General features: G+C 45.5%; 1 protein-coding gene across 2 annotated transcripts in view; it reads right to left on the reverse strand.

Annotated features, from left to right (window-relative positions):
- SLC49A3 (solute carrier family 49 member 3) overlaps window positions 1–27,101 on the reverse strand; it is a 423,803-nt gene that overhangs the window by 201,223 nt on the left and 195,479 nt on the right. For both annotated transcript variants that reach the window (XM_030194348.1, XM_030194349.1), the window contains exon 4: window positions 25,509–25,728. In XM_030194348.1, coding sequence (XP_030050208.1) covers window positions 25,509–25,728 — 220 coding nt within the window. The remainder of the gene's footprint in view (window positions 1–25,508; window positions 25,729–27,101) is intronic.

Genomic DNA, 27,101 nt, shown 5'->3' on the forward strand with positions numbered 1-27,101 from the left:
CCTGAAAGTTCCCCTTTGCGCCTGGTCACTGAAGCTGAGGCAGTAATTATTATTGCAGGGGGGGGGGAGTTGTTGTAGATGTGTTGTAGGAGGTCTCAAAATATTTAATATAGAGGTGGAAGGCCTCCAAATATTTAATATACAGAATTAATTTTCTCATATTGGACAGAGAGGAATGAAGGCTTCTCTCCTTCCAAATCATGAGAAACAGAGCTTGTTGGAACAGCAACTACACTTTACCTCCCCCCTCTTGCCAAGCCAGGTGAATTGTAAATCTGAATTGCCCCCAATCTCACCCATTAAGTGTGACCGGTCTCAGGGAAATTCAGGTGACAGAATTCTTTTCCCATGCCCCTTGGAAGTAAGGCTGCAGTAATTAACTTTTGTCTCCTCTTTCAGAATAGGAGAAATACTAATTAAAGGTTTGAGAAATGTATGTCCAAGACATTTGGACAACAGACCAAATGCATCTTCAAAAGGAAATATAAACAGATGCTGTGTATTTTATTGATACTACAGATCCTGACTGACTGTAAAGTGCTAACTAAGGGGGTGTGACAACCCCTCCCCCTTGTGCTCCCTTTTTGTTTTGTAAGGGAAAAGAAACCCTATATAATATTTCTGTGCCAGGTAGGAGGTTGGGCAGTGTACATCTCTTTTGGCTCCCAAGCCAGGGAGTTTGAAAGAATGTCCTGCTCCCACTTTCCATTGTAATTTTCCATTTCTATATATGTTCTCATTTCTGTCATATCCTAGACTATTTCTATGACTATTTTTCTTAATTTTTTTTATCCTAATCTCTGGATAATTAAATAAACCTGTGTTAACCCCAGGAAGCGCTTCCTTGGTCTCTTTTTGTCTTGGTTACAGTCTAAAATAGTGCTACCAGTTGTCTGGTTCTTTTAAGATATCGGTTGAGAGGAATTGTATTTGTGTGAGTAGTGCCCAGCCGTGATTACAGACTCTGGAGGCGGGGCACGAAAAGCACAAACAGTACCAAACCTTACATTGCACACAATTCCTTACTCTGATTAAGAATAACACATTGCTTTATTAATACATGATAATGTACAATGCTCATTGGGTTACCCAACATCCATCCCGCTTTTCACAAGCACACCAGCTCACGCTCACATACACTCTGTTAATACAATCACCAGCTGCATATCCCTTTATAATAGGAATACCAGGGCAAAAGCATATAACAATTTGTTCTACTTCATGGTACAAACCAATTGTCCAACTCTCTTCTCAGATCTCTGTGACCATTATCCTTACTGTGATTAAACACAATGTTGCATGTGCCAAAAATAATTGTCCTCGCTTTCTCCCTTCCGGGTTAGCCAGATGTAAAACCATACTCTGGACCTCCATGGGGTACGCGTATCACCAGTTCTAGTTGTTTCAACTTTTAATCATGCTGAGCTCTGTGTCTTGATCAAGGGAGACAATCTGTGCAACCCTTCCACTACTTGAAACCAAGCGTAGATTTTATGCACTCTTGTTCCTCAATGCGAGACCGCATTTCGGTGAACCTTCATCAGGAGGAACTTAGCCCCAACGCCTATAATTAACACATCCTAACTCAACTCTTACATCCATTGCTAACTCCACATAAATGTACACAATACATGGCAATCTATAATATGCTGTGGCTGCTTACCTTCGGGACAAACATTCTAAGCAGGATGACTCTGACACCGCCCCTGAGCGTTGCTAACACCATTACATGATTGCATGTTTTAAATACCCAGATCGCTCTTCCCACAGTAGAGAGCCCTCCTAAATCCATTCCACTTCTAAGTTGAGGCCCCCTGGGGCCATTGTTCCCCATGAAAAAATGAAATGTTGCTCCATATTGAGCAATTGTGTGGTAACATCACCACCTCTGTGAAGGGGGGACGATCTGGGTAAGCACCATGCATTTAAGATCCTCCAACTGATGCCGCTGCTCGATCCAGTGGGCTACCAATGGGGCATCTCTTTTCCTGATTCTAAGATTACTCGTATGTTCTGCAAGTCTGTATTTCAATTGTCTCTTAGTGTGCCCGATGTAATAAAGATGGCAAGGACAAAAAATACACTTTTGCAAGTGGTATTATATTTCAGATAACATTTTCGTGAAGAGCCTGAAATCAAAATCCATTTAGTTTTGACAGAATATTTACAATAAGTAGAGCTGCCACAGGGAGCATGCCTACCATCAAACCCACTGGAACTAGATCTTTTCAATAATTCTCCCAGATTAGAATCCCAGCGATACGCTATTTTCGGGTGTTGCCTGAAGACAGAATGCATGGACAGCACATGCCAGTACTTGTGGATAAGGTGCCCTATATTGGGTGCTCTATATAAGAAAGGTAACACACATGCCAAAGATGTACTAACTGGTTCATGTTTAGGTGTAAACAGCCATGCTCTATTCGTGTGTAGCGCTCTGCCATATGCCTGTTTTATTGTTTATCTTGGATAGCCTCTATGCATGAACCGTCTCATCATCTCTTTTGATTGTTTCTTAAATTCTGAAGTAGTGGAGTCACATGATGCAGTAGAGGGAGTGAGATGTGTTCTCTCTGCTCTCTGAGGCCCTGAAACCCTCCACGAGGAAAAAACCTTTTATAACCTGCTGATTGCGAATATTTTGGACTATCTTTGCCTCACAAGTACAGATGGACAAATTCATAGCGACGCCCGGGAAAAAAATGACAGGCAAAGGGACAAAACGGGAGAAGGAAAAACCCAAAGGGGGTGAGGACAGCGCGGAGCATCAGAAGTCGCTGGAGGAGCAAACATTTTCCCCGGAACAACTTTTACAAATAACAACGGCGGTGGAAAAAGCGATGGAAGCGAAGCTGGATCGCTTATCCTCACAATTTTCTAATATTGAAATGCTCCTAGGAGAAACAACGCAACGGACTGGAGAGCTGGAGCGCCGGGTGTCAGACCTTGAAGACGCCACACCTCCCATAACCTGTCAACTTAAACAATTAACCACAAAAATTGATGGGCTCACTGCAAAGCTGAATGATCTCGAGAACAAGTCCCGCCGAGGAAATCTTTGACTCACTGGTTTCCCAGAATCTGTGAGCGATTCAGTTTTGGGGTCCATAATAGAGCGATGGCTAAAATCTGAATTCGCCACTTCTGACCACGCGGGGCCTCTGTGTCTGGAGAGAGTGCACTGTGTGGGGAAAAAACAAGATGGCCGCTCAAACCCTCGAGTGGTAATTCTGAAAATCCATAATTACCTGCATAAGGTGGCGATCCTACGAGGGTACCGATTAAAGAGGAATGAAACGAAGTTTGAAGGGCATTTGATCCGCATCTTCCAAGACTTTTCAGCACAGCTGCAAGAACGGAGGAAGCAGTTTACCCCACTTTGCCGTCGCCTGCATGCAGTGCAGGCAAACTTCATGTTTCTATACCCAGCGCTCTTGAAGGTTAAGCACGCAGGAATATGGAAGACTTTTGATAATGTGGCTGAAGCAATGGCTTTAGTTACAGAGCTGGAGAAAAGTGGTGGACCTAATACTGTGAACAATGTGGACAGTGGAGAGTGACTTTCCGGTAAGGTACTGAGCAGAGCCTAAAAAAGAACAAGGCAGAGGTTTGAACCATGTTATGTTTAAATTGCGGGACAAACCTGGTATAATACAATGTTTTGTGGGGGGCGGAGGGGCCCCATGCATTAATAGTGACTTAAGCCCATTAATTTGGGAGTTAACACAAGTATTAAAGGGTGACGGGGGATGGGAGGGGTGAGAGGAAGAAATGGGGGGAATAGGAGGGGGAAAGGGGTGGTCAAGGGGGGAGAGGGTAGGGAGTCTAATAGGGGGGGCACAGAGGGGGGATGGTTGGGAGGGGAGTGGGTGGGGGGACCAGCAGAGGGACAGGGCAACAGGCTGGAGGAATTGCACAGTTACCCGGATGCAGGGAGATAGAGTGGTGCGGATGAAACACAATGGGTCGCAACGAAGGGAAGAGAAGTTCCTCAGAGATGGGCTGGGCTCAGGGGGGGCCAGACAGTTTAATGTTGCAAAGCTACATGGGGTTGATTGGTGACTAAGGTAATAAAGCGTATTATCTCTTGGAATGTATCTGGGATTTCATCGCCCGTGAAAAGAACAAAAATTTTGACACAACTGAAACGCCATAAGGCGGATATAGCGTGCCTCCAAGAAACGAAACTGTCCGATGAGGAGCATGAGAAATTGTGCAGGCAATGGGTTGGCGAGTGCCATTACTCTTCGGCCAAAGGTGGCCGCAGGGGGGTGGCTATTTTGATTAAAAGGGGTCTCCCTTGTCAATCCAAATTGATCCATAAAGATAAAGATGGGAGACTCTTGTTGCTCCACATCACACTTCATGGGCAATCTTTTTATTTATGCGCGATGTACGGTCCGAATGACTACTCTTCACGTTTTTTTGAGGACCTGATAGCATTAGCATTTAGGTATGCAGATGCTCCATGGGTGTGGGGTGGAGATTTCAATTGGGTAATGGATTTGGATATGGATAGGACAGGTAAAAAACCCAGTGCAGGTGTGGGGGGACAGCGGGGCCTACCTCATATGTGTAAGACATTAACTCTGTTAGATGTTTGGCGTATTCTTAATCCTACCACTCGTGACTACACACATCTTTCCAAAGCTCACAAGACCTGGTCCAGGATAGACTGTATCTCAGCCCTGGTTCTTTAAAGTACAAGGGGCTTGTATAGGCCCGTTAGTAGTCTCAGACCACGCAATGGTCTGGCTGGATCTGGAGTTTTTGGACCGGGGGTGGGCAGGGGCGCTCATGGAGGTTCCCCACGTATCTGTACAAAGACACCCGGTTTAGAGAACATTTAGCCAAACTATGGGACCAATACATAGCAGAAAATGAAAGTTCCTGTGTCTCGCCTACTATATTATGGGAGGCGTCCAAAGCTGTATTGTGCGGGGGGATTATCGCCTATGTATGCGCACAGGCGAAAAAGCAGTCGGCGACCATATTGAGATTAGAACGGGAATACAGAAGAGCGAAACGCTTGCACATTCATCATCCAACACAGCAAAATCATGATAGTATGTCCGCTGTGCTAGCGGCATTGAATACTTTAATACGTGAGCAAACAAAAAAACATTTAATGTTTCAGAAACTGAATTTCCAGAGGTTCGGGAATAAATCAGGTAAATTACTTGCAAATATTGCGCGACATCGAGCAGCACAACGATTGATCCTGGAGTTGTTGAATGGTAATGGGAAGAGAGTGAGGGATAACTCAAATTTTTCATGATTATTTTACTAAACTCTTCTCTAGAGAGGAGCAAGGGGAGGGGCCCTCGGTAACCAATTATCTGGAAGATGCGGTCTGCCTAAATTGTCCCCCCTGGCCCAAGAATGCTTGTCTCAACCGCTCACAGGGCGGAAAAATTCAAAAAGTGGTTTGGACTCTCCCGCAGGGGTCGGCGCCGGGCTCTGATGGGTTCCCTAGTGAGTATTATAAGATGTTACCGTCAAAGTTCAGTGGCCACTTAATTGAGTTTTATGAGGAGGCGGTGCAGTGTGGTTCTTTTCTCCAGGGTGTCAACTCAACATTAATAACTTTGATCCCCAAACCTGGAAAGCCAAGGGAGCATGTTACATCATATAGGCCAATCTCTCTCTTAACTGTGGACCTTAAAATACTGGCCCGAGCAATGGCAGGAAGATTGGCATCCTATCTACCGGATCCGATAGGAGACCCGCAAGCAGGGTTTGTAAAAGGTAGACACTCCACTTTAAACGTTCGCAAATTATTATTATCCATAGCGCAATGCCAAACAGCAGAAACACCGTTGCTCCTGGTTAGCTTAGATGCTGAAAAAGCGTTTGACAAAGTACACTGGGGATACTTGTTCAAAGTCTTGAGGTATGTGGGGGTGGGAGGCTGGTTCTATGAAGCGGTTGAGGCACTGTACACGGGCCCAACGGCAAGATTGCTGGTTAACTCGCTGATCTCCCCCCCGTTCGAAGTACAGGTCGGAACCAGACAGGGGTGTCCACTCTCGTCATTATTGTTCCTTTTATACCTAGAACCTTTACTGCGAAATATTATGAAAGATCCTGATATTAAAGGGGTAGATCTATCTTTGCAACTGGTGAAAGTTTTGGTGTACGCGGACGACCTCTTGTTAACACTCACCTCGCCTAAGAGTTTGCTGTCACGATTACTGTCTGTAGTGGATGAATTTGGTTTCTATTCGGGATTTAGGCTTAATTTGCAAAAATCGATGGCGTTGCCCAGTAGATTGGAGATGATAGACCAGTGGGAGGGTAATTTCCCCTTGAAGTGGGCTACTGACTACATTACTTATTTAGGAGTTAAAATCCCCACTGACCTGGCAACTTTGTACTCCTTAAACATAGACCCATTGAAGACAAGGACAGCAGACACATTGAGGGGTTGGCAAGGTCTTTCACTGTCTCTTCTAGGGCGAGTGGTGCTTTTCAACATGCTTCTCTTCCCAACGTGGATATATGCATTTCAAATGCTGCCCCTGTACTTGTCACATGCAGATGAACGGTGGTTGCACAGGAAAATAAATTGGTTCCTCTGACAGGGGAAGAGAGCTCGAATGAGTATAACAAGGGTACAGCTCCCCCGGACAAAGGGAGGGTTAAGCCTATTGAACCTGCGGTTTTTCTCCATTTCCGGCTGTTTGAGGCATTTATCTGACTGGTTTCGCACAACCTCCTATTTCTCATGCACCTCAGCGGAATTAAAATTGTTTGGATCTATGCACTTTGCGAGCTGGTTGCAGGGAAGGAGAGGGCGGGGGGACACTTTGGGCCCAGCGGGATATATTGCTAGGCCCTTAAAGCAAACTTGGAGATGGGTAACTAGATTTCTTTCTCTGGACAGAGAAAATTCCCCACTGTTACCCATTAGGGGCAACCCAGATTTTCCAGCGGGCAGCTCATCTATGACCTTCCAGAAATGGGCTTCCCGAGGTATACATTATCTGTTTCATATATTAACAGAAAAGGGAGAGGTAAAACCGTTGAATGAGATATGTTCTGAATTCCACCTGGAACACAAAGACGCTTTTGCTTATCACCAGCTGTGCTACTACGTCAAATCATTGCCACAACAATCTTTGACAGCAGAGGTTTGGGAGAAATTCAATGAACTGTTGGGACTCGATGCTAGCATGCGAGTGCCACTGTGTTACTTTCATTCTCATCTTAGAGATGCCACTCACACCTTTGATTTCTCACCAGTGACCCAGCAGTGGAGCACAGAACTGGGCATCACACTTCACACTGACCAGCTGAAGAGACAACAGCTAATGACTACTAAGATTACAGAAAATGTGACTTGGCAGGAGATTCACATTAAATTTCTTCTGAGGCTTCATATCTCCCCTCATAGAGCATGGAAGGCAACGTTGAGGGAGGATGACTCTTGCATTAAAGACCTTGGGGGCCCACCTGGGACACATGTTTTGATTGTGCCCTGGGGTGCAACCAGGGCTTTTTTTGAGGGGGTTCTTGGGGGTTTCTGAATACCGCCACCTTTTCCATTGTCTGCTAAAATTGAGCCATGGTCCCCAAGTTTTAATGGAAGAGGTCAGGGTCTACACACCAATTCTGCCTTGTCATAGATTCTACAACTGATTGCAGGGTGCCTGGCTATTGGGGAATGGGTCCCTTAGTGATCACCCCACCCCTGAATGGTGGCCTGGCATTTGAGTACTGGCACCTTTTTCGATAGAAAAAATGCACTGGGTGCAACAATTCTGGAAAGAAGTGACCTTGCAGGTATCAAAGTTTTGGAAGGTGGTCTGGAGGCCCTCTTCGGGGCACCTATTTGGATATTTCTCTGACAGCGAACACTTGCCAGCAAAGATGAAAGCATTCCTTCAGCGTGCAGTGCTTATGGGAAAGAGATCAATCTTGTTGCTATGGAGAAGTGAGGAAGCCCCTACTATGGCTCAGTGGCGTTCGGCATTAATTCAGATGTGTTCTCTGGAAAAAAGAGGCATAAAGGACTTAGCATCCAAACAGGGAGACGCTTTCTGTGCGGCCTGGTCACCGTTCTGGGTTACGCTTACTCCAGTAGCCCGAAGTAGAATCATAAACTTATGAGGGGGGGGACAAGGGGAGGGGAGATAGGTAGGGGTTGTGGGGGGGGGGGGAAGTTGCTACAGAGATTTTATGTTAAGGCTTGCAGCATGTAATGCCTGATGTGACTTACACTGTTGTATATGAAGATTTGGCAACCTAGCATGTCTATCTTGATATGTTAATAAAGATGATTTATAAAAAAAACATTCTGAAGTAGTGAAACACAAACGCCTCAATCTCAAAAATTGACCGACAACTTAGAAGTGGAATGGATTTAGGAGGGCTCTCTACTGTGGGAGGAGCGATCTGGGTATTTAAAACACGCAATCACGTAATGGTGTTAGCAACGCTCAGGGACTGTGTCAGAGTCATCCCGCTTAGAATGTTTGTCCCAAAGGTAAGCAGCCACAGCATATTATAGATTGCCATTTATTGTGTACATTTATGTGGAGTTAGCAATGGATGTAAGAGTTGAGTTAGGATGTGTTAATGTTATAGGCGTTGGGGCTAAGTTCCTCCTGATGAAGGTTCACCGAAATGCGGTCTCGCATTGAGGAACAAGAGTGCATAAAATCTACGCTTTGTTTCAAGTAGTGGAAGGGTTGCACAGATTGTCTCCCTTGATCAAGACACAGAGCTCAGCATGATTAAAAGTTGAAACAACTAGAACTGGTGATACGCGTACCCCATGGAGGTCCACAGTATGGTTTTACATCTGGCTAACCCGGAAGGGAGAAAGCGAGGACAATTATTTTTGGCACATGCAACATTGTGTTTAATCACAGTAAGGATAATGGTCACAGAGATCTGAGAAGAGAGTTGGACAATTGGTTTGTACCATGACGTAGAACAAGTTGTTATGTGCTTTTGCCCGGGTATTCCTATGATAAAGGGATATGCAGCTGGTGATTGTATTAACAGAGTGTATGTGAGCGTGAGCTGGTGTGCTTGTGAAAAGCGGGATGGATGTTGGGTAACCCAATGAGTATTGTACGTTATCATGTATTAATAAAGCAATGTGTTATTCTTAATCAGAGTAAGGAATTGTGTGCAATGTAAGGTTTGGTACTCTGTTTACAAGTGTTATTCCCCTTGTGTGAGAAATTGTCACTTGAAATCAGCCACTATACAAGAGATTTGCAAGGCTGCGACATGGTCATCAATCCACACATTCACATCTCACTACTGCCTTCAGCAGGATACCCGACATGACAGTCGGTTTGAGCAGTCGGTGCTACAGAATCTGTTCGGGGTTTAGAATCCAACTCCACCCCCCTAGGCCCATTTTTATTCTGTTCCAGGCTGCACTCTCAGTTAGATGTTCTGGTTTTAGGTCAATCTTTGTTACATCCTCGCCATTGCGGGGCCCAATTGACCTCTCTTTGTTGTTTTGAGTGAGCTGGTGTGCTTGTGAAAAGCGGGGTGGATGTTGGGTAACCCAATGAGTATTGTACGTTATCATGTATTAATAAAGCAATGTGTTATTCTTAATCAGAGTACAGAGTTGTGACTTCCAGTGAGCCACCGATGCCGCCATGGCTCTAACATTATGAGTGTGACATGACCCTCAAGAGTCAGCACAGCTTCAGCATAAGTGAAGGAAATGCAATCTGCTAGCCAATTGGAAATGATGCGTTTCCCGACTGCGACTCCCCTTCTGTTGGGATCAAAAGAAACAAACATTTGGGCGGACTGTCTGTAGGGCTTTGTCCGCTCCATGTAAAAGGGCAATGCTCTCTTGCAGTCCAAAGTATGCAACTGACGTTCCGCAAGGCGGGTATGAGGATGGGGAAAAAATGTTGGCAAGACAACTGACTGGTTCAGATGGAGCTCCGACACCACCTTCGGCAAGAACTTAGGGTGCGTGCAGAGGATTACTCTGTTGTGATGAACCTTTAGATAAGGAGCATGCACTACAAAGGCTTGAAGCTCACTGACTCTACAAGCTGAAGTAACAGCCACCAAGAAAATGACCTTCCAGGTAAAGTACTTCAGATGGCAGGAATTCAGTGGCTCAAAAGGAGGCTTCATCAGCTGGGTGAGAATGACGTTGAGATCCCATGACACTGGTGGAGGTTTGACAGGGGGCTTTGACAAAAACAAACCTCTAATGAAGCGAACAACTAAAGGCTGTCCAGAGATAGGCCTACCTTCTACACCAAAATGAAAAGCACTAATTGCACTAAGATGAACCCTTAAGGAGTTGGTCTTGAGACCAGACTCTGACAAGTGTAGAAGATATTCAAGCAGGGTCTGTGTAGGACAAGAGCGAGGATCTAGGGCCTTGCTATCACACCAGACGGCAAACATCCTCCATTTGAAAAAATAACACCGCTTCGTGGAATATTTCCTGAAAGCAAGCAAAACCTGGGAGACACCCTCAGAAAGACCCAAGGAGCGAATTCTACACTCTCAACATCCAGGCCGTGAGAGCCAGAGACTGGAGGTTGGCATGCAGAAGCGCCCCTTCGTTCTGAGTGATGAGGGTTGGAAAACACTCCAATCTCCACGGTTCTTTGGAGGACAACTCCAGAAGAAGAGGGAACCAAATCTGACGCGGCCAGAAGAGAGCAATCAGAATCATGGTTCCGCGGTCTTTTGAGTTTCAGCAAAGTCTTCCCCACCAGAGGTATGGGAGGATATGCATACAGAAGGCCCATCTCCCAATGAAGGAGAAAGGCATCCGACGCTAGTCTGTTGTGGGCCTGAAGTCTGGAACAGAACTTGTGATCGAGTTGAGTGGCAAAAAGATCCACCGAGTGGGTGCCCCACTCTCGGAAGATCTTGCGTACAATGCCCATGTTGAGCGACCACTTGTGAGGTTGCATTATCCTGCTCAACCGGTCAGCCAGACTGTTGTTTATGCCTGCCAGATATATGGCTTGGAGAAACATGCTGTGATGGCGAGCCTAAAGCCACATCTGGACGGCTTCCCGACACGGGAGTGAGATCCGGTGCCCCCCTGCTTGTTGATGTAGTACATCGCATCCTGACTGTCTGTCTGAATTAGGATGATTTGATTGGACAACCGATCTCTGAAAGCCTTTAGAATGTTCCAGACCGCTCGCAACTCCAGGAGATTGATCTGAAGACCTTTTTCCTGGAGGGACCAAACTCCCTGAGTGTGAAGCCCATCGACATGAGCTCCCCACCCCAAGAGGGATGCATCCATTGTCAGCACTTTTTGTGGCTGAGGAATTTGAAACGGACATCCCAAGACCAAATTGGGTCTAATTGTCCACCACTGAAGGGAATTGTGAAAATCGGTGGACAGTTGGATTTCATCCTCTAGATCCCCCGCAGCTTGATACCACTGGGAAGGTAGGGTCCATTGAGCTGATCTCATGTGAAGACGCGCCATGGGAGTTACATGACCTGTGGAGGCCATATGGCCTAGAAGTCTCAACATCTGCCGAGCTGTGATCCTCTGAGACGCTCTGGCCATGGAAACTAGAGACAGAAGATTGTCTGCTCTCACTTCGGGAAGATAGGCGCGAGCTGTCTGTGAGTCCAGCAGAGCTCCTATAAATTCCAGTTGCTGAACAGGGAAAAGATGGGATTTGGGGTAATTTATAACAAACCTGAGTATTTCCAGCAGTTGAATAGTCATCTGCAAGGACTGTAGAGCCCCTGCCTCTGAGGTGTTTTTCACCAGCCAATCGTTGAAATAAGGGAACACACGGAGGGGCATAATCGAATGAAAACGTCTATCTCCATGGGCATTTATCTCCGAGAACGGGTCCGTGAAGGGGCGGACCGAACCGTATTTTCGAAAAAAATAGACGTCCATGTTTTATTCAACAATGTGTGAGCTGGGCGTTTTTGTTTTTCAGCGATAATGGAAAATGAAAGCACCTAGCTCAAAAACGAATAAATCCAAGGCATTTGTTCGTGGGAGGGGCCTGGATTCGTAGTGAACTGGTCCCCCTCACATGCCAGGACACCAAACGGGCACCCTAGGGGGCACTTTTACAAAAACAAAAAAAAAGGTAAAAGAGCTCCCAGGTGCATAGCACCCTTCCCTTGTGTGTTGAGCCCCCCAAATCCCCCTCAAAACCCACTGCCCACAAGTCTACACCATTACTATAGCCCTAAGGGGTGAAGGGGGGCACCTACATGTGGGTACAGTGGGTTTGAGGGGTTGGACGACTAAGCATTAAGCAGCACAATTGTAACAGGTAGGGGGGGATGGGCCTGGGTCCCCCTGCCTGAAGTCCACTGCACCCCCTAACAACTGCTCCAGGCACCTGCATACTGCTGCCAGGGAGGTGGGTATGACATTTGAGGGTGAAAATAAAAAATTGTGAAACATCATTTTTTGTGGTGGGAGGGGGTTAGTGACCACTGGGGGAGTCAGGGGAGGTCATCCCCGATTCCTTCCAGTGGTCATCTGGTCATTTAGGGCACTTTTTGGGGCCTTATTCGTGAAAAAACAGGGTCCAGGAAAAGTGTCCTAAATTCTAGCTAAAAACGCATACTTTTTTTCCATTATCAGTGAAATGCGCCCATCTCTGTTCGGCCGATAACCACGCCCCAGTTCCGCCTTCGCCACACCTCTGACAAGCCCCCATCAACTTTGTCCACATCCACGACGGACTGCAGTTGAAAACGTCCAAAATCGGCTTTCGCTTATACCGATTTATTCATTTTGGGGAGATAAACGTCTATCTCCCGATTTGGGTCGCAATATAGGCGTTTTTCTCTTTCAATTATAAGCAGGATGTACTCCCAGTCTGCGTAGCGAAACTGCAACTACTGCCAGGCATTTTGTGAAGACCCTGGGTGCAGACGCCAGACCAAAGGGAAACACAATACTGGAAGTGCTGCGCTCCCAGATGGAATCGAAGATACCTCCTGTGAGCTGGAAGTATCGGGATGTGTGTATAAGCATCCTTTAAGTCCAGAGAGCATAGCCAATCGTTTTCCTGAATCATGGGGAGAAGGGTGCCCAGGGAAACCATCCTGAACTTTTCTTGGACTAGAAATTTGTTCAGGGCCCTTAGGTCTAGGATGGGACGCATCCCCCCATTTTCTTTTGCACAAGGAAGTACTGGGAATAGAATCCCAGCCCTTCTTGCCCTGGTGGAACGGGCTTGACCGCATTGGCCTTGAGAAGGGCGGAGAGTTCCTCTGCAAGTACCTGCCTGTGCTGGAAGCTGAAAGACTGAGCTTCCGGTGGGCAATTTGGAGGCCTGGATATCAAATTGAGGGAGTATCCTAACCGGATTATTTGAAAAACCCACCGATCAGAGGTTATGAGAGGCCACCTTTGGTGAAAAACTTTTAACCTCCCTCCGACCAGTAAATCGTCCGGCACAGACACTTGAACAGCGGCTACGCTCAGCTGGAATCAGTCAAAAGCCCATCCCTTGCTTGTGCTGGGGAGCCACAGGGGCCTGCCTTGGCGCACACTGTTGACGCAAACGAGCGCGTTGGGGATGAGCCTGAGAAGGCTGTCGAGAAGGAGGATTGTACCTACGCTTGTTACAGGCGTAGGAAGCATTCTTCCTTCCCGGGAAAAATCATCTACCAGATGAAGTAGAAGCAGAAGGCGCCCGGTGGGAGAGATTATCCATAGCGGTTTCCCGCTGCGTGATCTGATCAACCACTTGCTCGACCTTCTCACCAAAAATGTTATCCCCCCGGCAAGGGACATCCGCAATCCGCTGCTGGACTCATAAGTACATAAGTAATGCCACACTGGGAAAAGACCAAGGGTCCATCGAGCCCAGCATTCTATCCACGACAGCGGCCAATCCAGGCCAAGGGCACCTGGCAAGCTTCCCAAACGTACAAACATTCTATACATGTTATTCTTGGAATTGTGGATTTTTCCCAAGTCCATTTAGTAGTGGTTTATGGACTTGTCCTTTAGGAAACCATCTAACCCCTTTTTAAACTCTGCCAAGCTAACCGCCTTCACCACATTCTCCGGCAACGAATTCCAGAGTTTAATTACGCATTGGGTGAAGAAAACTTTTCTCCGATTGTTTTAAATTTACTACACTGTAGTTTCATCGCATGTCCCCTAGTCCTAGTATTTTTGGAAAGCGTGAACAGTCGCTTCACATCCACCTGTTCCACTCCATTCATTATTTTATATACCTCTATCATGTCTCCCCTCAGCCGTCTCTTCTCCAAGCTGAAAAGCCCTAGCCTCCTTAGTCTTTCTTCATAGGGAAGTCGTCCCATCCCTGCTATCATTTTAGTCGCCCTTCGCTGCACCTTTTCCAGTTCCACTATATCTTTCTTGAGATGTGGCGACCAGAACTGAACACAATACTCAAGGTGCGGTCGCACCATGGAGCGATATAACGGCATTATAATATCCTCACACCTAAACATTGAAAGAGTACAAAGAGGGGGAGCTGGGAAGGAACTTGTGAAAGGTCGAGACTAGAGGGCTATAAATGACTCAAGGAGCACTCACTTATCTTGGTATTTACATGTAAGTGAGCTATTGATGTCATCTCTCGGTATAGTCACTTATGAACATTGATATTAGTAAAGGATGGGGGGAAGGTCTGAGGGGAGGGCACGGGAATACTTATCATGTAAGCAACAACAAAGGGGGGGCTGGGTAGTGGGAGGAGGGTGGGGAGGGGGGAGGGGAAAAACTATATAAAAACTTACGCCTTCTGTTAAAAGGCATTCGTGTGGTGTAAACCAGTCTTTTATTCATGCTTGTACTTAATACATGTTATATGTTGTTTGCACTGTTAACTTTAATAAAAAACGTTGAAACATAATATCCTCACACCTGTTTTCCACACCTTTCCTAATAATACCCAACATTCTATTCGCTTTTCGAGCCGCAGCAGCACACTGAGCAGAAGGTTTCAGTGTATTATCAACAATGACACCCAGATCCCTTTCTTGGTCCGTAACTCCTAACGTGGAACCTTGCATGACGTAGCTATAATTCAGGTTCTTTTTTCCCCACATGCATCACGTTGCACTTGCTCACATTAAACGTCATCTGCCATCTAGTCACCCAGTCTCTCAGTCTCGTAAGGTCCTTCTGTAATTTTTCACAATCCTGTCGGAAGTTAACGACTTTGAATAACTTGGTGTCATCAGCAAATTTAATTACCTCACTGGTTACTCCCATCTCTAAATCATTTATAAATATATTAAAAAGCAGCGGTCCTAGCACAGACCCCTGAGGAACCCCATTAACTACCCTTCTCCATTGTGAATACTGCCCATTTAACCCCACTCTCTGGTACCTTGTCAAACACCTTTTGAAAATCCAGATACTCAATATCAACCGGCTCCCCTTTGTCCACATGTTTGTTTACTCCTTCAAAGAATTGAAGTAAATTGGTCAGGCAAGATTTCCCCACACAAAAGCCGTGCTGACTCGGTCTCAGTAATCCATGTCCTTGGATGTGCTCTATAATTTTATTTGTAATAATAGCCTCTACCATTTTCCCCGGCACCGATGTCAGACTCACCGGTCTATAATTTCCAGGATCTCCCATGGAACCTTTTTTTTAAAATGGGTGTTACATTGGGCACCCTCCAATCTTCCGGTACCACGCTCGATTTTAAGGATAAATTGCATATCACTAGCAGTAGTTCCGCAAGCTCATTTTTCAGTTCTATCAGTACTCTAGGATGAATACCATCCGGTCCAGGAGATTTGCTACTCTTCAGTTTGCTGAACTGCCCCATTACGTCCTCCAGGTTTACCGTGAAGTCAGTAAGTTTCTCCGACTCGTTCGCTTGAAATATCATTTCCGACACCGGTATCCCACCCAAATCTTCCTTGGTGAAGACCGAAGCAAAGAATTCATTCAATCTCTCCGCTACGTCTTTGTCTTCCTTGATCGCCCCTTTTACCCCTCGGTCATCCAGCGGCCCAACCGATTCTTTTGCCGGCTTCCTGCTTTTAATATACCGAAAAAAAATTTTACTATGTTTTTTTGCCTCTAACGCTATCTTTTTCCGTAATCCCTCTTGGCCTTCTTTATCTGCGTCTTGCATTTGCTTTGACACTCCTTATACTGCTTCTTGTTATTTTCAGACGGTTGCTTCTTCCATTTTCTGAAGGCATTTCTTTGAGCCCTAATAGCTTCCTTCATCTCACTTTTCAACCAGGCCGCCTGTCTTTTGGAGTTCCGTCTTTCTTTTCTAATTAGTGGAATATGTTTGGCCTGGGCCTCCAGGATGGTATTTTTGAACAGCGTCCATGCCTGTTGTACAGTTTTTACCCTCTCAGTTGTTCCCCTAAGTTTTTTTTCCAACGTTCTTCTCATTTTATCATAGTCTCCTTTTTTAAAGTTCAACGCTAACGTATTTGACTTCCTGTGTATAGTTACTTCAAGGTTGATATTAAAACTCGATTGTCCAGGTCAGAGGCACGCAGCCATGAGAGTCTGCACATCACTATGCCTTGGGCAGCGATTCTGGATGCAACATCAAAAGTATCGTAAGCACCCCTGGACAGGAATTTATGACATGCCTTCTGCTGCCTGACCACCTCCTGAAAAGGCTTGGCCTGCTCCGGAGGGAGCTTATCAATAAAGTCCGCCAGTTGCTTCACCGTGTTCCTCAAGTGAATGCTCGTGCAGAGCTAGTAGGATTGAATTTTGGCCGTGAAATAGAGGCCTGATACGCCTTCCTCCCAAAAGAGTCCAGGGTTCTAGATTCTCTTCCCGGGGGTGCTGAAGCAAAGTCTCTAGAACTCCTGGCTCTCTTGAGAGCGGAATCCACAACCATAGAGTCGTGAGGTAACTGCAACTTCATCAACTCAGGTTCTCCATGAATCCGATATTGGGACTCAGCTTTCTTGGGAATGGTGGGATTACTTAACTTCCACATAAGTGTCTCCTTGAGCACATTATGCAAAGGAACCGTGGATGACTCCTTAGGTGGCGAAGGATAGTCAAGGACCTCGAACATCTCAGTCCTGGGCTCATCCTCAGATACCACTGGGAAGGGAATGGCCACAGACATTTCCCGGACAAATGAAGAGAAAGAAAGACTCTCCGGGGGAGAAAGCTTTCTTTCTGGTGAAGGAGTAGGATCAGAAGGAAGACCACAGACTCCTCAGAAGAGAAATACCTGGGATCCTCCTCTTCATCCCACGAGGCATCCTCATCGGTGTCAGACAGGAGTTCCTTAACTGCAGTCCTAAACCAGGCCCATCTCGACGCTGAGGAACCATGTCCTCGATGGCGATGTCAAGAGGACGACTCCCCTGCTGGTGGCAATGAAGCTCCCTCCATCAATGTCGACGGGGAATCGACCTGGGTGGCAGCTGGCGTCGAGGACCTCACCATAGGTATAGAGCCAGCTGCTGCTTCCAACGATGGTATGGAGGGCGCAAGCACCCCTGACACCAGAGCAGACTGATGCAACCCCTCCAGAAGACCTGGAAGAAGGGCTCGGATGTGCTCGTCTAGAGTCGCCATCGAGCAAGGCTGCAGGATCGGTACAGGAATCGGCGTCAGAATCTGTGGAGGTCGAGGAGGTGGTACCGGGCTGTCCGAAGATCAACACACTTCTTGAATGGAGGGTGAGCGTTCCTCCCGGCATTGGCGCTTCACAGGTGCCAAACCCTTCGACTCCCCGGAGCTCTCGGTACCGTGTTTGGAAGGAGACCGATGACGATGCTTCTTCGCCTTTGCTCGATGCACATCATCGGCACTACTCAGTACCGACAAGGAGGACATGGAATCCACACGCCTCCTTGGGGTCGGGTCTCAATCTGGTCGGTCCCGTGAGGCCTGTACAGCAGGAGACTTTGAGAAAGGTGGAGACCCACTCAATGTCTCACTGCTCCCAGCATGTGGTGGTCTCCGGACAGCCACTGCCTGCCCTCCTGAAGTTGGTGCCATCCCCGGTGCCGATATCGACGACGCCAACCTCAGTACCAATGTTGATGTCGACGCCGAGGAATTGGTCGAAGCTCCAAAAAGTAGGTCTCGAATAGCTTTTCTCGACGCTTGTGTCCGCTTTTTCAGGCTAAGACACAACTTACATGCGTCTGGGCGATGGTCGGGCCCAAGGCACTGAAGACACCACGCGTGGGGATCGGTACCAGAGATCGACCGGCTGCATCGAATACACTTCTTGAAGCCGCTGGGAGTTCTCAATGACATGGATAGAAAAATAGTGGTGGCGAAATCAAAATCCGCGATTGTGGCTCAAGGAAGCGCAAAAAATGGAGAAACCGCGTACGCGCGGCCTAAGAGGGCCACAACAGAGGCGAATGGAAGCTTAACAGGCCAAAATCTAAGAGGTAAAGGAAATTTTTTTTTTTTTTTGTTAAAGGGAACAGGGTAAAGAAAGAAAAGAAGACAAAACGAAGTAAAAACTTCAAAAAACCGGCAAAGGCTCGTTCCAAGGGTTGAAGAGAGAGACCACAAACGCAGCCACTCTCTACTGCAGAAAAAAGGGAACTAAGCAGGAGCACTCACGCAATGGGTGCGCGATGTGTGCGCCCTGCTCGCCAGAAGGCTCTGGCAAAACTTTGAAGATTTTTGCTTTGAAAAATTGCCATTCCTGGTGCCGCCGTGGACGTCAACCCAAGTGTGAGAACAAGCAGCCTGCTTGTCCTTGGAGAAAGCCCAATTAGGGATGGGGACTCGAGCAGTTCTCAGGAAGCATGTCCGGAGCCGCTCACAACATCATGTGACCCCGGTACATTCTTTAAAAAATTTCCTTGTAAATGCTTGGTTAATCAGGGGAACAACTCATATGTATTCTACTCATCTGGGAAGTTTCCTGTCTACTAAGGTAGATGTGTTACCTTGAATTTGAATATGTTGGTTTAATATAGGGCTATTTTGTCAGATATGCTAGGCTTGCAGTCAAATATTTTGAACCTTATTTTATTTCTTTAATTATCTATAGACTCTTAGCTGTTCTCAGTAATGTGGACTTGGTATATTTCCTTTCCTTTTTTTTTTTGTTACCTTTAGTATGTTTGAATATTGCATTTGCTTTCATTTACTTTTTGTAATTAATCTATAACTTTAATTAAAAAAAGAAAAAAAAGAAACGAGGAAAAGATCTCAAGTTTAGAACGTATTATCCAAGAGCTGAAAACTGTTTAGACAGGTTTAATAGAAAGATAACGCTGTCTCTCTGAAAAAACTGGAGGCTTTAGAGAACTTTGAGAGACATCTGAATTTCAGATTTTTAAACTTTCCAAGGTCACCTATACTCTCACCTTTGGAGATGATAAAGAAGTATTTAAGTGAAGTCCTGAAAATATCTATGGATTCTATGCCACCTATTACTAGAGTATACTATGTTGGAGATTTTGTTCAGGCCCTGAGAGTAGAGGATGGCAATAAGGTTGGAGCTCTTCAGAGTTTTAATCTAACATAATTCTGAGAGAGTTCTGGAGAAGTTGGAGTTGTCACCAAAGCCACCTTAATTGCCACTTTTGCCTTGGAACCAGATCATCTCTGGATCCTAAGTTTGTATTTCCGCTTTAAAGATCATATGTTCTTGGATCAAAAAAATTCATGTATTTCCTGATCTCTCCAGGGCCACACAAATGAGAAAGGCCTTTTTGGCTGTTAAACCTCAAGTTTTGGCCTTAGGAGCTACATATTTCCTGCAGTTTCCTTGTAAATGTGTTGTAAAGTTGGGGGCTAAATATTATTCCTTTGTTGACCAGAACCATTTAAGTAATTTTGTGGAAGCTAGAAAGCTACCAGCTCCGAATGTAGCATCTTCTCCCATACTGAATGCAGCTGTCACAGATTAGATAGTTTTCTGCAGAAATATGTAACTGTTAGCCTTTGGAAGAAATTTTCTGTTATTTTACTTCTATATTAGATTAGGTACTCCTTCTTTTCAATTTTCCTTTGCCCCCTCCTCTTCCCCCTCCCTTTCCTTCTATTCAGGTTGCATATGCCGCCTATGTCCATGTTTGAATTTCCTTGTTTTCTTTATTATTATCTGATTATGCTGGAATAGTTGGCACTGTCCGTTTTCAAGTGTCATACTTGAGATGTATTACAAAATGATCATAAAAAATTTTTTAAAATATGTTAAAAAAAAGTTTTTGGATATCCTTTTGAAGTAAATAAACAGGGATCATCTGTAGAACATAGTGCCACTTGGGGAAGATAACCATCTTAATTAGACTAATCCTACCACTCAAAGACAAAGGCAATGTCTGCAATAGCATCAGCTGACATTGAGCAGCGTCCAACAGTATTCATACATTTAAAGCCCCTAAGGAGGACATATCCACCGGCAGCTGTATCCCATAATAGCGAAAACAATCCTCAGCCCATCTCAAAGGAATAAAGGTCCCCCATGTCTTCCTGAGGCCTAGTGGGTGTAAGCAACTTTGTGGTGGGGGGGCTTAGACCCCTAATGTTTGTATGTTCAAAGCACCCCTTTGAATAATGAAACAAGGGTTAACTGTAATATTTATTTCATCCCCACTAACTATTCTGTGTGCTGTTTTCAATCCTTGCTAACTAGATCAGGCTGCAGATTGGCACTGTGAAATTGTACAAGGACAGCCATTTGACCCACACTCCTCGTGACTAGACTGGATATGCATTTAGTGTAATTTGTTGGGCAAGCGGTGGTAGAAGGGGTGGACCCTTCACTGAGACAGATGTGTGTAGGTATGGAGATGATTATAGATGATCTTGGGGAGGGAAGTTAGTCATGAGAATGGAAATAAAACAGTATTTTCTGTATATTTGCTAACCAATGTTAAGCTCATCACTAGAGCAAGATATTGTTACAAGCTTTTAGAAGATAGGTGCATGCACATAGAATGGTTCAATGTAATTAAGATAACCTTAATGAATATTTGGATTTTATATTAATCTGTGGGTCAGATTTCCTGTGTCTTATACAGTTTGAAACCACATTATATTTAGACAGTGAAAAGGGGAAGTTAGAAAGCGTCTGCTAGCCAACCACAAGGTCACTTTGTACAGTAAAAATAACTCAGTTACAGTTTGGGTATGTGATACAAAAACTGCTGAAGTAGCTTGAGGAGGGGGGCATGGAATTTGTGACAAAGGTATGGTGGGAGCAGGGGCACAGCCAGACAGCAAATCTGGGTAGGCTTCGGCAAGAATTGGTTGGGCACCAAGTGTTCTCCCCCCCCCCCCCCCAAACACCAAAAAAATATCTCAGCTGGCAGAAAAATGCTTCTCTCCACCTTGGCAGTCTGCAGCAGGCATGCGCTGAAAACTGAGTATGCGCAGGTACCAGTATCGTGGAGAACAGCATTTTTGTTACCATTAGGGAGAAGTCTTCAGCTGGTGGAGCTTGGGATCCCCAACAGTTACCACTAAATGTGTGCTCCTGTTGGGTGAGCCTGAGCCCTAACTTGGGCCCACCTTTGGCTACGCCACTGGGTGGGAGAGAAGATTCCAGTAGTTGGGTCACATAAGCATGTGTGATCAGATGATCAGAACACGGCTGCCAGACTTATTTTTGGCAAATCAAAATTCGAAAGTGCATCACCTCTTCGAGCAAAGCTTCACTGGCTCCCCATCAAAGAAAGAATAAATTTTAAGATCAACACAATAACCCACAAGATTATCCATGGCGAATCCCCTGGCTACATGAATGAATTGATCGACCTCCCTGCTAGAAACAGATCTATTTCTTCACGAACTTATCTTAACCTACACCTTCCCAATTGTAGAGGAATTAAGTATAAGACCTACTACGCATCCAGTTTCTCCTTTTTGGGCAGCCAGCTTTGGAACGCTATACCCAGACCAATCCTATTAATAAACGACTTCTTGCCCTTTAGAAAAATGCTGAAAGCTCATCTCTTTAAGCAAGCCTACCCAAATGCCCCAACGTAATCTTGCCAACTTCCACCCCCAATTCTGTCTGATTTAAATACCAACCTCCCATCCTTCTCTTTCCATCTCTCCTTAATTTTATCCCTCCTTACCCTTTCTCCCAAATTACACTATCCTATCCTGTCTACCCTCTTTTATCCTAGTCATATTTTATCTAGCTCAACTCAGGGGCGTAGCAAGACTTGCGTGGGAGGGGGGTCCACAGCTCGAGGGGAGGGGGCACATTTTAGCCCCCCCCCTGCCGCCGACCCCCTCCCGCCGCCATTGTCACCCCCCCCCGTCTCTGCCGACCCCCCTCCCGCCGCAAACCCTCCCCCGCCGCCGCCTACCGTATTCTCAGTGGAGGAGGGTAGTTAGTGGGGTCCCGCAGGGGTCTGTGCTGGGTCCGTTGCTTTTTAATGTATTTATAAATGACCTAGAGATGGGAATAACTAGTGAGGTAATTAAATTCGCCGATGACACAAAATTATTCAGGTTCGTCAAGTCGCAGGAGGAATGTGAACGATTACAGGAGGACCTTGCGAGACTGGGAGAATGGGCGTGCAAGTGGCAGATGAAGTTCAATGTTGACAAGTGCAAAGTGATGCATGTGGGTAAGAGGAACCCGAATTATAGCTACGTCTTGCAAGGTTCCGCGTTAGGAGTTACGGATCAAGAAAGGGATCTGGGTGTCGTCGTCGATGATACGCTGAAACCTTCTGCTCAGTGTGCTGCTGCGGCTAGGAAAGCGAATAGAATGTTGGGTGTTATTAGGAAGGGTATGGAGTCCAGGTGTGCGGATGTTATAATGCCGTTGTATCGCTCCATGGTGCGACCGCACCTGGAGTATTGTGTTCAGTACTGGTCTCCGTATCTCAAAAAAGATATAGTAGAATTGGAAAAGGTACAGCGAAGGGCGACGAAAATGATAGTGGGGATGGGACGACTTTCCTATGAAGAGAGGCTGAGAAGGCTAGGGCTTTTCAGCTTGGAGAAGAGACGGCTGAGGGGAGATATGATAGAAGTGTATAAAATAATGAGTGGAATGGATCGGGTGGATGTGAAGCGACTGTTCACGCTATCCAAAAATACTAGGACTAGAGGGCATGAGTTGAAGCTACAGTGTGGTAAATTTAAAACGAATCGGAGAAAATTTTTCTTCACCCAACGTGTAATTAGACTCTGGAATTCGTTGCCGGAGAACGTGGTACGGGCGGTTAGCTTGACGGAGTTTAAAAAGGGGTTAGATAGATTCCTAAAGGACAAGTCCATAGACCGCTATTAAATGGACTTGGAAAAATTCCGCATTTTTAGGTATAACTTGTCTGGAATGTTTTTACGTTTGGGGAGCGTGCCAGGTGCCCTTGACCTGGATTGGCCACTGTCGGTGACAGGATGCTGGGCTAGATGGACCTTTGGTCTTTCCCAGTATGGCACTACTTATGTACTTATGTACTTATGTACCTTCCGTTTTGCTGGCGGGGGACCCCACTCCCCGCCAGCCGACGTCCTCTCCCGTAGAACGCAGCGGCACTGTCTGGCAGAGAAAGTCCTCTTCTTCCTTGCATGCTGACGTCCTGCACGTTGTACGTGCAGGACGTCAGACTCAGAGAACAGAACTGTTCTCTGAGGACGTCAGTATGCAAGGAAGAAGACTTTTCTCTGCCAGTGCTGCTGCGTTCTACGGGAGAGGACGTCGGCTGGCGGGGAGTGGGGTCCCCCGCCAGCAAAACGGAAGGTAGGCGGCGGCGGGGGCGGGTTCGCCGGGAGGGGGGGGGGTCCCCACTGAAATCTACGGGGGCCCAGGCCCCCTCAGGCCCCACGTAGCTACGCCACTGGCTCAACTTATCATACACTACTAAGCCCAACTTTACATTGTTTTACTACTGTTTTATTAAATTAACTTTGTATTTCAAATTACTATGTAAGCCGCATTGAGCCTGCATTATGTGGGAAAGCGCGGGGTACAAATGTAATAATAATAATGATTGGTTAGTGGGATGTGCTACATATTATACAATAATCCAGAAATTAATTAACATGTATTGTATAAATATGAGTGACAGCCTAGGGGGCTTCTTTGTTCCCAAGGCAGTGAACTGGCTTGTAGACAATAAGGTCTCTCTAATCATTCCTTTTTTATATTTCAGGCTTGATTGGTGCTTGTATTGCTGAACTAAACGTATTCTTTATTCTCGAATAAACTTTCCTATTTTTGTTTCTAAGTAACTTGTGAGTTATTGTGTGTATTTTGTACAAGGTATAAGGATAAGGACTAGGCTGGTGAGCGCTTCAGCTATCAACTGAGGTAAGTTGCGTGGGATGACTGTCTAATGGGTGATAATCGTAAGCAGACCCCATACATGGGCAGGGCCTCAGATTAAAGTAAAGCATGAAAAGTCTCCATATTCTGCAAAACTCTCCACTTTTTACTGCGGCTTAATAAAAGGGCCCCTTTGTTTCCCATCCACCACTTGAAAGGCTATCCACCACAACTGTAACAGTGGATTATGGGCCTGGAGTCCTTTCTCTCCACGAGGCACTGTGCTGACCACTAGGCTATTCCAGGGACCTGCTTGCTGCTCTAATAGGAATGGCCATAACATCTGAAGCTGTCATGGAGGCTGGTATGTACTAATTCATTCACATATTTGGGGGGTGGGAGGGAGTCAGTGACCACTGGGGGAGTAAGGTGAGCCATTCTTTTATTCCCCCAGTGGTCATCTGGTCAATTAGGGCACATTTCTGTGGCTTACTAAACTAGATCAGAACATCCAACTTTTAGGCCTGGATATTTTTGCTTTGTTCCATTATCACAGAGAAACATGCAAGTGTTAGGAACGCCCAAATCCCGCCCCCCCCCAATATGTCCCTTTGTGATTTGGGCACACTGCAGACAGCCTAGAAAAACTTCTAAAAAATGGGTTTCAAAAATAGTGATGTGGACATTTTTGCGTTTTTACATAAGTTTTTGGACGGTTTTCTCTTTCAAAAACGAGCCCCCCTGTCTTGCAATTAGTAAATACAAGCAAATTTCATTAGATGAGCATAATAATTATTGCAAGTTATGTAAAATGATAAAGTAGCACATACAGGCTGGCACAAACTATATAAATTTTAAAAACAAACGTAAGTTTGAACATTCTACACACTCTCACCATTAACCAGTGTAATTCAAGCAAATGATGAAAAATAAAACAAAACTTTTCTTTGAAAAATGATGAAAAATAATGTCAAATGACTAATGAGTAAATTAACATGGAACAGCTTTATTTTTTAATCTGTTTAGCAGAAAGCAAAAAAATGAGAGATCTTAAGAGACTACTATGCTCCGGAAGGCCTACATATGCTCAAGAGTTTTACAGTTAGTTCCGAGCTCTGAAAGAGCTGTCGCATCCCAGTGCCATGCAATGACATCACCCTACTTGTGTGCCTGATTATATACTGCTTGTCTTCAGAAAAATATTTAATATGCAAAAAGTTTCAAAGAAACGTTGCCAAATACTTTTGTGTTTTTAACCTTTGCTTCAGAATCTACCCTGAGCTGCAGTAACAGGGTGGCCCTATACTTAACATAGCTGTAATCGGTGCAATGCAAAAAATTTTCTTTTTGATGATATTACTTACACATTGAAGAAATCATATTTGCTGTAGCTCTTTGGTGCTCTGGAAACCACAGGGCTGCTAGTTTAGTGGGTGAAAAAAGGACCAGTGGTTGTGCAGTTGCACAAAAACACTGCCCTATCAACAGACACAAATAACGTGATGAACCTTGAGCAATGAAGTCAACCGTGCTGAGAAAACGAATGACACTGCCAATCATGTTCAACCATGAACTAAGGATCACCTGCAGCAAGTAAAGAGGAGATCAACAAATTGGACTATTAGAGTATATAGGAGAATATTTGTCTCGCTCATAAAATAAAGAAAAGCAGTATTCAACGCTCATAAAATAAAGAAAAGCAGTATTCAAAACTAACATAATAAAATACAAGTCAACAATAATGAAGTTGGAAGAATTATACAAAAGGACTTGAGAATGTATGTTTGTCTGTCTGTCTGTCTGTCAGAGGGCAAAATAACTAAAATGGAATGGAATGGATTGGAAATTGGCATTAGAGAAACAATGGTAAAATGAGTTTGAAAATAGGCCAAACCACTCGAATAATCCAGTGCATGTCTATGCAGCAGAGAATAATTAACAGAATGGGATGAAGCTTGGCATGTGGGAAAAATACAATACAAAACACGTTGAGCTCCACAATGGGTTAAATTGATCAGGGGTTCAAGAGAAAGGACTCCCCCCTAAAATATTGTACAATGCATTTTTATGGGAAAAGGAATTCCAGCTTCAGTAACAGAGAAACATAGAGTGAAGTGTAGGATAAAGAACAGAGCAAAACAGTTGAAAAGGTAGTATTCTCTACTTTTCCAAATGCCCAAGCTGGTCCACTCCATGAAATCTTATCCTCCTCATAATTGTCCCACTTCCCCAAAGTGCCCTCAAAGCCCAAACAATACTATCCCCCACACAATCTGTCATGCCGTGCCAAAACTTCCTCATCTCCAAAATCTATCCCATACAATTGCCCTATCAACCAGCAAACTGTCTGATACCATCTATATAATAATTGGCCACTCTGATTCCCTGGATGGCTGGCTGGCTGGCTTCGTAACAGTATGCAAATGAGCTGACGTCAGCTTGCCTCCAGCGTTCCCTTCCCTCTCAGTGTCCCGCCCTCGTGGAAAGATAAAATGATGTCAAAGGAGGGTGGGACACTGAGAGGGAAGGCAAGGGAAGGCTGGAGGAGACACGAGCCGAGCCTGCCGCCGCTGCGACCTGAGGTAACATGAATGGCTTAAAGGCAGGGTGGCAGGAAGGAGAAGAGGGCAGTGGAGAGGAGGGGAGAATCGCTGGTCATGGATGGGAGGGGAGGGGAGAATCGCGGAACACAGATGGGATGGGATGGGAGGGGAGAATCGTGGAACACGGATGGGAGGGCAGGGCAGAGGAGAATCGCTGGACATGGATTGGAGGGAAGGGCAGGGCAGAGGAGAATCACTGGACATGGATGAGAGGGGAGAATCGCTGGACATGGAGGGGAGGGCAGGGGAGAGAGGAGAAATCGCTTACACAAGAGCCTTCCTAGGGCCGTTTCATTTTTCACGAAACGGGCTTTGTTGCTTGTAGTAGAATATTTGTAATGGTTGTGTTGGCAC

The sequence above is a fragment of the Microcaecilia unicolor genome, chromosome 2 (assembly GCF_901765095.1).
Source record: "Microcaecilia unicolor chromosome 2, aMicUni1.1, whole genome shotgun sequence".
Classification (NCBI taxonomy): domain Eukaryota; kingdom Metazoa; phylum Chordata; class Amphibia; order Gymnophiona; family Siphonopidae; genus Microcaecilia; species Microcaecilia unicolor.